Source organism: Platichthys flesus, chromosome 9, assembly GCF_949316205.1.
Source record: "Platichthys flesus chromosome 9, fPlaFle2.1, whole genome shotgun sequence".
Lineage (NCBI taxonomy): Eukaryota > Metazoa > Chordata > Actinopteri > Pleuronectiformes > Pleuronectidae > Platichthys > Platichthys flesus.
The window spans coordinates 1,963,419-1,972,742 of NC_084953.1; the positions used below are offsets into that span (position 1 = coordinate 1,963,419).

Genomic DNA, 9,324 nt, shown 5'->3' on the forward strand with positions numbered 1-9,324 from the left:
ATTTCTCAGCATCAAACCTCCCACACAAGTGCCTCCTCGTTTATCCCTCATCACTGGTTTTAATGAAACAGACCATTGAGACCAGTACCAGACAGATTTCCAGCAGCCTCAGGGCGACGTGGCTCACTCAGACTCGTGTCTCCTTCCACCCTCATGAACGCCATCCAGATGTTTTACCTCTGTTTGGGTCTCCACCTCCTGCAGAGAAGAATAACAACTCTCCTCTCAGCCTCTAACTGTTTGTGTGACAAGTTCAAACAAAGACACACAACAGGTCCAACAACCTTGTGTAGAGCCCAGTTCAACAAATCCTGTCTCTACAACCACTGATCATTCAAAGCTGTCTTCATCTTAGTGCACGTTACGTTGACCAAGTTGTGCACGAGCGAACCCTCGGAGGCCGATGAGACCCCCGTGCACAGTGTGTGAGCAGGGAAGTGTGTGTGTGTGTGTGTGTGAGGTGGGAAGTGTGTGTCCAGAAGCATCGTGCAGGCGTCGCACACGTCTCAGTAACCACAGCAACACATTAGCACTCAACTCGACCACGCTGGAGCCAGTAAACAGGGTGTGTGTGTGTCTGTGTGTGTGTCTGTGTGTGTGTGTGGAAATGTGATTAATAGAGGACCAATTTGATTATTAAACCTTGAAAGTGAGGTTAATATTGAAACTGGGGATGGTTTTAAAAGTGTATTTGGAAATGAAGGACACTTTGCAGAGACAGTATGTATATATATGTATAAATATATAAATATATATATATAAATATATTATTTTGGCAAAATATTCACATTAGTGTGGAAGAAGGTCAAAGTCCCAAGACGTCCTCACAACATGTGCTCGACTAACGTGTGTGTCTATGAACACGTGCACACAAACACAAACACGTGCACTGACCTTCTTAATTAAATGGAAACTTCTCCCTCACACGAGCAGAAGAACCCCCCCCCCCCCCCCCCCCCCCCGCTGAATGATAAAGTATAGGTATTCCTGGGAGTGAATTAAGAATCTGCAGCTCTGAGAGTCGCAGGTGTGTCTGTGGCTGAAAGTTAATTCACTTTCACAGTTTGCCAAACGAATGAATAAATGCGATGCTCCAGTTTGTACAGACGGGGGCAGATATTCTCAAATTGGAAATTGTGTCGGTGGAAGAAGAGGGTGGGGAGAGACGCAAACACACACATACACACAGATACACAAACACACACTGTACATTCAATCAAGCGGCTCAATTAGCTGACCCCAGGTGCTGGCGGGAGCTGCTTCCTCGGGGATGTGGGCATATGGACATCCACAGAAATCCTCTGTGCAGTGATTTGCTTTTTAAATATTCCTCTAAACACAAACTCCCACACCTTCATTCCCGCTCCACTGTTACTCCACGTCTTCTTTCCTCTGCTCTTAACGAGCCCGACGGCAGCAGAAATACAGAAAGTCAAACATGTGGCCCGAGGTGATAATTCTACTCAAATACTCGTGAAAGGTTTTCAAATGTTTGTGTAAAAATAAAACCGGGGGAAACTTCTGGGAAATCATCTGCAGCGAGTCGGGCGGACACACAGACAACCAGCAGCCCCTGTGCTCAGGGTCACATGGGCGACGGCTCATAAAAGTGGTGGCGAGATGGTGGGGGGGGGGGGGGGGGGGGTTGGGTGCAGCCGGTGAAGGGATGGGACTGAGGCGGCTGCTGGTGACACAGTGACATTGAGATATTTACCGTAACCTCGCTCCGGCCTTGGCTGCAGAGGAAGAGGAAGATGCTCGTCTTCATCAAGCGACCACTCGCCATCGAGGTTCCTCTGGTTTCCATCAGCCACTGACTGACAGGGGGGGGGACACATAAAACTCCTATGTGGAGGAGTTCAGTGTGTTTATATTAGGATCTTTGAAATGATTCAGATGGTACAAGCTTGTGAGTAAATTTAAGTTTCAGGTGATAATTGGAGCTTTTCATCGTCAGGGTTCAATGATCCATCCGACCTCTCGTTTACTCTCACCTGAGAATCCATGTCCTCCGTTCTCTGGACTTTACCTTTTCACGAGGAACACAGCCGGAGGTTCTCCTGGTCGGACACAGGGACACGGGGGGGACATTCGAGGAGGCAGGACGTGACGTGTAAATCCCAAGACTCTTACTTTCCTAAAAGCTTTTGAATCTCATCTTTCCAAGTTGACATCAGAATCTGGGGGCGGTGTGGCCAAAGGGGTAGAGTGGGCGTTCTCCAACATGAAGGTTGCTGGTTCAAAACCCACTCTTCCCCATCTGCATGCTGAAGTGTCCTTTGCAAGATACTGAACCCCTGAGTGGCCCCACATAAATGTAGAGTGGTTTCACTTTTGGTTGTTTTTTTGTTTGTGAACAGATAACGCACAAACTACTCTTTTTTTTACTTTTGACTACAGATCAGGGGGCGGAGCCGGTCTTGATGAGTAAAAACAATCATTCTTCAGGTAACTGATATCTATGAAACGTGTGCTTGGAGGAGGCGGGTGCTCTACGTGTTCATCTAGTTCCTCTTGTGTAGTTTAATGTGTCTCAACTTCCTGCTAAGTGTCAGAAAGTCTTCACCAGATAAACAAATCAAACCAGCTCCTCTTTTGATTTGACAGAGTTGTGGTGTGTTGTCTGAACCGTGGTGCAGGAACCTTTCACACCTGATGCTCTGAGGCTCGAGATGTTATCAGTAAACGTCCTGATTCTCCTCCAGGAAGCAAACAGACGAGTGGACCTGTCTTTACAATGTGTCTCGTGACAGATCTCAGAACAGTCTCTGTGAGCGGTTGTTGAGTGAAGCTTGTTACTCTGTTCATCTGCTGACTGATGAGGGCGAAGTGTGTTCACAGCACAGAGGCCTTGTATTATCTGACACATCACACTCTGACCTACATTCCTCTCTTTCCAGGCTTTGCTCTTCTTCTTCTCCACCTCCTTTCTGTCTCTCTCCCTCGTCGCTCTGGCTCTGACAGGCCGAGCCGGGCAGCGCCGACCAGATTGGTGTGAAATCGCCGCCTAACAGCCGGGAAATTGTCTCTGTTATTTGTGGAGCGGAGTCATGAGGGACCGCCGGACCATCATCCTCTCTCTAATGAGCAGGTGATGGAGGCGTAGACGGGCAGCGGGCGGGGGGGCTGCGTGGCTCTCAAACGCTGCAGACAAGGCAGATGATCAGATGAGAGCGGAGGGAGGGAGGGAGAACAGCACAGAGGAGAAGATGGATGGGAGCAGAGGAGGGAGGGAGGGAGGTGGATGGATTTCTAGAAACTAATGAATGAATGAATCAGATTAACCAAAATATTAATAACCTCAGCTGGCGTCTTCCTGCCGATGAGTCTAAACAGAGCTGGACCTGGGCTGTCTGTGTGTGTGTCTGTGCTGACTTGTCTGTGGTGTCGTCACCTCAGGGATCTGCAGCTTCTACTGTCCTCATTCACTTTCACTGAAGGATGAACTGATGAGACTCTGTTGGTCAGAGGTCGAAGGTCAAGGTCATGGCGACCTTAAGTCTTAGTGAATGAGGGAAGACCGGTAGAATATTGATAGACACAATGTTTACTCACATACAGACCATTACTGACAATAAAATGTTCTGATGCATTTAAAACACTGACACACTTTGACATTATGTTGTTAGACTGTAACTCAGGAGCAGGTTGTGAACATGGCCGGTTCCACTTCAGGAGCAGCTTCCTTTAGAGGCTGGACTCTACAGGTCTGACTGAAGGAGACTGTCTGGTCTACGGAGGATTTCCCTGTGTGGATCCAGCTCGTGCTCTTCATCTCAGTCACTCAGCGAGCGCTCGTCTCCGGCGCTCTGTGAATCCTGGGAGAGGTTTGTCCGAGAAGGATTCACCTGTTGGATCCTTTGTTACTTGGGAATAGAAGGAGGCATTTGAAGGAGTCTCTGAAATGGAACGGCTCAGTCGTGCTTCAGATGAAACCTCTCAAGGAGTGAAACCCTGAAAAGAGACACATCTCATATTTCTGGCAGCTTAACCTGTTACCTACTAAACTATTTGGTGTTTGATTCCAGTTTTTATGTCTTAAATGTTTAACAGTCAACATTCAATCACATCATCACCACTTTGCGGTGAAGTAAAACTCTTTATTCCCGTTGCATCATTTGAAGAACACACTATTTTAAACACACACACAATCATAAGAAATCCTTCAGTTTATGAGTTTTCATTGATTTCAAATCAGCAAAACTGCTCCAATCACGTTACATACGTGAAATAAAACCTTCCAGATCAAAACCCTCTTCCTTGTGACAGGCGGAGAAGCTCGGTTACTGGTTCCACTGGTTTAACTGAAGCTGAGTAAAGCTCCAGAACTCGAATCAACTGAATCGCCCACAGACCAGTGAACAGCAGCAGCTAAACACTGCCCCCTACTGGCTGACATTCAATCTGCTGAAGGAGGGAAACACTTTGCTTCAACTTCTTCGACTTTAGCAAATAAATTTCAACAATTAAAATTCCAATAATTGATGATAATTTAAAGCTACAGCAGTTTTTCTAGTAATTTCCTGATGAATTCATAAAAGCATCTGAAATCTTCATATATTGCACATCTCATTTCTGTGGCAGCTTACATCAAACAGCTTTCTTCTACAGATTTCTTGACCTCTTCTTATTTTCACGGGTCCATCTCCACACGTTGGACCAATGAGGTCCTGCGGTGCCCCCCCTCCACTCTCACTGCTGCTCCGTCTCGTGGCGTGCCAGTGCGGCAGGTAACGTGCTCCCACAGGGGCCGTGGAAGTGGGACCTGGAACACAGGTAGAGGAACGTTTGTCTGTGTTGATGCGACATGATGAGGATTTTATTGAGATGTGTTTAAAAGTATAAAGGAAACCCACTTGAAGCGCATGGTGGCCGGCGTGTCCTCCATGTTGAATTCGGCCACAGAGACGCCGCGGGCCGCCACCTGAGGAGCAAACATGGCCGCTGGATACACGATGGACGAGGTACCAACCTGCAGGGGAAGAAATTACTAAAGTTAAATATAAACTGAGAAGTGAGACCAGAAAATAAACTTTATTCCTTTATTTCCAGAAGATTTTCAAAGATAAAGTATCTACTTTAGGGTGATGGTGCCATTACTTTTCTAAAATACTATATTTAACAGTAGGAAAATCAACTTATCAGTGAATGTTTTTATTGTTAAACGTAAATTATTGTAGATTCTCCAATATCAGGCTCTTTCTTTATTTCCTCATCTTTCTCTTTCAGGTCCCCAATTAGGATTCAGTAATAAATCTCTGGAGTTTCCGTCTTTTAATGAAGCTAATGATCTGCAGATTAGAGCCATACAAAATCTAATCGTTATAAGTGGCCCTGTTTAAAAACCCTTCATTAAAACTGGTTGTAAAGTCTTTGTCGCACACACACACAAACACACACACACAGACACACTCACACACTCACTCACCACGAGACACAGGTCACAGCTGTCCAGCACTTTCTCTGCCCGGTTGAGGACGTCAGAGTCGAGGGTTTCTCCAAACCAAACCACAGCTGGTCTCAGGAGACCGTGACAACCTGTCTGCTCACACCTGAAACACACACACACAGACACACAAACACACACAAACACACAGAGACACACACAGACAGTCAACTAACCTCATTTGAAAAGAGCAGAGCACTACGTCAGATCACGGGTGAGTTTGTACCTGGGCAGCTGCAGAACTGGGATCTGGGCGTCGTGTGTTTCAGGGTCAGGAGCTCTGAAAAGGGAGTTTCACAAACAAGTTAATTAAATTCACACAGATATTATAAACACAGATATTCCTGATTTCTGATGTGAGTATTTACTGAACTAAACAGGTACACGTGCACATTTCAGATACGTTTAAGGTAGTTTTAGGTAAGATATGATTATTTGAAAGCAATTCATCTGGTTTTTGACACTAAAAATATCACAAATAACCTATTATGACGATATGGATATTAAGAAATCGAGTCCTCACACTTATCTGCGTTCGAATCTGAGCATTTTTAACGTAACACACCTCCTGAACAAATTTACTAAAGAGTCTGTGTCAATAGATTTTAATAAGACCCGACGACGTCTGATCTTAATCCATTTGATGACTTCCTTCATTTCCTCTTGCAGCTGGGTTGTAATTTAACAGTGGGACATTTGTCACAAGCATCAATTTGAAATGTCAGGAACGTGACGCAGCGGCTTTGAAACTGACATTTCATTAGCGTCCCAGGTTTCCTCAGGTGTTGTTCGGCTCTCTGACACCTGACACACACCAGCGCTCTGTTGTCTCTGGCATTTGCAGCTCAGACGGATGTGATCAGTATCTCTGGGAAAACACATTTTCATGCTGTGGAGGAAAAGTGTGGAATCCACCGAACGACACCAGACTAAGCTCTTACCCTTTCCCCGCCAGCGCCGCACAGATGGGGCTCTTGTAATTAGCTGCTTCGTGACCACAGCTCATACAGCGGGTTCTGAACAGACTACCTGGTTTTACAGACACAACACAAGAGACAGATAAGTGCTGGAAAATCCACTTGTTTTACTGGAGATAGAAATTGACCTCAAATTGTGCGATAAACTGACAAAATCGAATTTGTAGATTCTTATTTGAGCAGAAGAAAGTTCCATCTCACCGTGGAGCTCCAGGATGTTTTGGGATCCAGCGCGGCGATGCAGCTCGTCGATGTTCTGAGTGATGACAGTAACTTCTCTCCCCTGCTGTGTGAGGCGCTCCTCACACTCGCTGATGGCCAGGTGAGCCGGGTTGGGATTCTTTGTGAGCATGACCTCGCGGCGGTAGTGATAAAACTCCCAAACACGCGAGGGATTCCGAGAGAAGGCCTCCGGGGTGGCGAGTTCCTGACACAGAAGAAAAGAGAAGAACAATGACGTGACTCCTGCAGGTTGAATGGTTTCATTACATTACTGACACATGGACGAGTCAGCACAGAGGCATCTGCTTAGAACTACCTCCTGATACATCTTCAAGAATGTAACGAGGCCCCTGGTGATGTCATCCGGGCTATTTTCAAACTTTCAGAGCACTTTATAAGATTGTTTAAGGAAAAAGATGACCCTCAGAATTCTACAAGGACATTTGTAATCTGAGTTGTTGCAACGTATACACAGCAAAAGAGGTACACATGGATGAAGCCTTATAAAATCCTTATAAAGGGTTAAAGGGGTAGGGGGTGCTCACCTGTGCTTGCCATTTCCTCCAGTAGCCCCCTGCTCCTCTGAAGGTGGGCACTCCACTCTCAGCACTCACCCCCGCTCCGGTCAGGATGGCGACCTTCTTGGCTTTGGAGAAAATCTCCCTGAACGCAGCCAGGTCTGAACATGAGAACCCAGCCAGACACGGGAGACATGTAGAACGACAGTTAACACGAGGTTCTTGTTCATGTCGTTTCAGAAAGAGGACGTGGACGCACGTCTACCTGAACTGGGTCTGGCCATGTCTTGGCTGGCCCAGGGTTTTCTCAGGTGAGCATTCAGGTGAGAGGTGATCACGGCTCGACCGGTGAACTGTCGCACAATCATCAAGTTGTGGCAACTGGAGAAAACAAAGAACACAAAGAATGGACACAAGCTCTTCAAATGATTAGAAGGAAGATTGCGACTGAAAGTTAAACATCTGTGCTAAAGTTTTACGGAAGATTAATAATTTGTATACATTGAGCTTTGCAGGTAAGTTGTTCAAAGCATCAAAAATCATCTTTATTTATATAAACAAGACAAACACTAAATAAAATAATATTTAACCTGACAGTTCATCAATGGAAATATTAAACATGAGTTAAGTGGTAATTAGATTATATGTTAAATCTCTTTTGAATTTGGTCTTGTTGTCATCTGAGGATCTAGGAGCCAACACACGCCTCCATGATGGTGCAGGAATCTAAACTTCTTATTGTCGTGTTTATTAGGACCAACAAACAAATAGGAAACTTGGATCATGTGATGAAAGTGTTTGTGTAGCAGAATGAATGAGTCCAGCTTTGAGGAGGTAGCAGGGAATCTGACAAAGACTACAACTCCCAGGTTTTAATAAAAACTCTTAAACAGAATCATTTTGACAAAGATGTGACCAGAGGAGTCAGAACAGGGTTTGAATCCCGTAAAGCTCACTGCAGCTTTGTAAAGCTCAGAGGTGAAGTCAGTTAGCATGAAGCTAACCTGCTATTTAACTTTACCTGCTTATCAAAGCAAATTGAACTTGTGTTTAATTCAGTTATTCACTCATGTCAGGATCGTTGTGTTTCCTCACGCCAACGTGTGAAGTACGAACCGCCCTATGTTGTTGCTGTTATGATAGCATTAAGCTAACAAGCTAACATGTGAAGTATGGACCTTCCTCTGTTGTTGTTGTTGTTATGCTAGCACTAAGCTAACACGCTAGCTGGCTCTGGTACCCAGAGGAAGCAGAGACTCAAGCGGCTCAAGCAGCGTCTCATGTCGGTGTGGTGACAGCCCGTGGTGCCCCTGGTTGTTCTAACTCCCAGTTAATAGCCGGGTCCTGCTGGTTGTTATGCGAGTATTGACTTTAAACTACCTGTTATTAGACGGAGCCCAGCTGGAGCCACAGGACGTGGACGAACCCGGAAGTACAGTCTTAGGTTTGGGCTCTTCTCATTGGTGGATCGGTTTTGGCTGGCAGGATATGAACCAATCAGGAGGAAGCAACGAGGTAAATAAACTGAGTTCATAAACAACGTGAGACCAGCAGAGAGAGCCCGAACCCCACAAACAGAAATATATAAGATTTAATATGATTATATGTAAGAAGAATAAAATACAACACAAAAAATAAACTAAACGTGGACATTACATATTCACTTATGTTGATGTGATGTTACTGTAAAAAGAAAGAAGTTTGTGCCTGAAGGCAGCACTTAGATCAGTTATTAATTAATTATACAGATAAGTACATATTTAATTGGATCCTCTTTAGTGATGACGGTGGAATGATGAGTCAGCATGTTCTCAACCTGCCCAAACTGCTCTATGAGTCAATTACAGTTTAAATTGTACATTAAGTTCATTAAGTAATAATTAACTTAACATGTCAGTGTTTGTTTACGGCACAAATCATAAGAACATTTGTAAATTGTTCACAAAAAAAAACAACATTGCAGATTGTATTTAAAAAGGGATTTAATGGAGGTGGAGAAACCTGCACTTTCTCAAAGTTAATTTATAAGCAATTAATGTTTATTCTTATTCTTTTGATGATTGTTACCTCAGTCATCATTTTATCATTTAGTCTATAGCTGGGTGGAGTTCCACTGAATTAGGTAATTTTGTTCCAAATGGCCAAACTCTGTAATTCTAAT

The 9,324-nt window shown here is 44.7% G+C and overlaps 1 protein-coding gene across 1 annotated transcript; it reads right to left on the reverse strand.

Annotated features, from left to right (window-relative positions):
* Positions 1–4,079: 4,079 nt before the first annotated feature.
* Positions 4,080–8,633, reverse strand: sirt5 (sirtuin 5). The gene is made up of 9 exons (XM_062396005.1): positions 8,544–8,633; positions 7,429–7,544; positions 7,191–7,324; positions 6,625–6,850; positions 6,388–6,475; positions 5,673–5,726; positions 5,429–5,552; positions 4,857–4,972; positions 4,080–4,765 (listed from the first exon to the last, which is right to left on the reverse strand). Exons 2-9 carry the CDS (start codon positions 7,529–7,531, stop codon positions 4,693–4,695), a joined length of 918 nt encoding a protein of 305 aa, XP_062251989.1. The 5' UTR covers positions 7,532–7,544; positions 8,544–8,633; the 3' UTR covers positions 4,080–4,692.
* Positions 8,634–9,324: the final 691 nt, after the last annotated feature.

Excerpts from the sequence above, each read along its gene's own strand:
- sirt5 (XM_062396005.1), bottom strand. The coding sequence starts at position 7,531 with ATGATTGTGCGACAGTTCACCGGTCGAGCCGTGATCACCTCTCACCTG. Across the intron at positions 7,325-7,428 it reads CATGGCCAGACCCAGTTCAG|ACCTGGCTGCGTTCAGGGAG; the intron begins GTAGACGTGCGT and ends TCTCATGTTCAG. Across the intron at positions 5,727-6,387 it reads GCGGCGCTGGCGGGGAAAGG|AGCTCCTGACCCTGAAACAC; the intron begins GTAAGAGCTTAG and ends CTCCCTTTTCAG.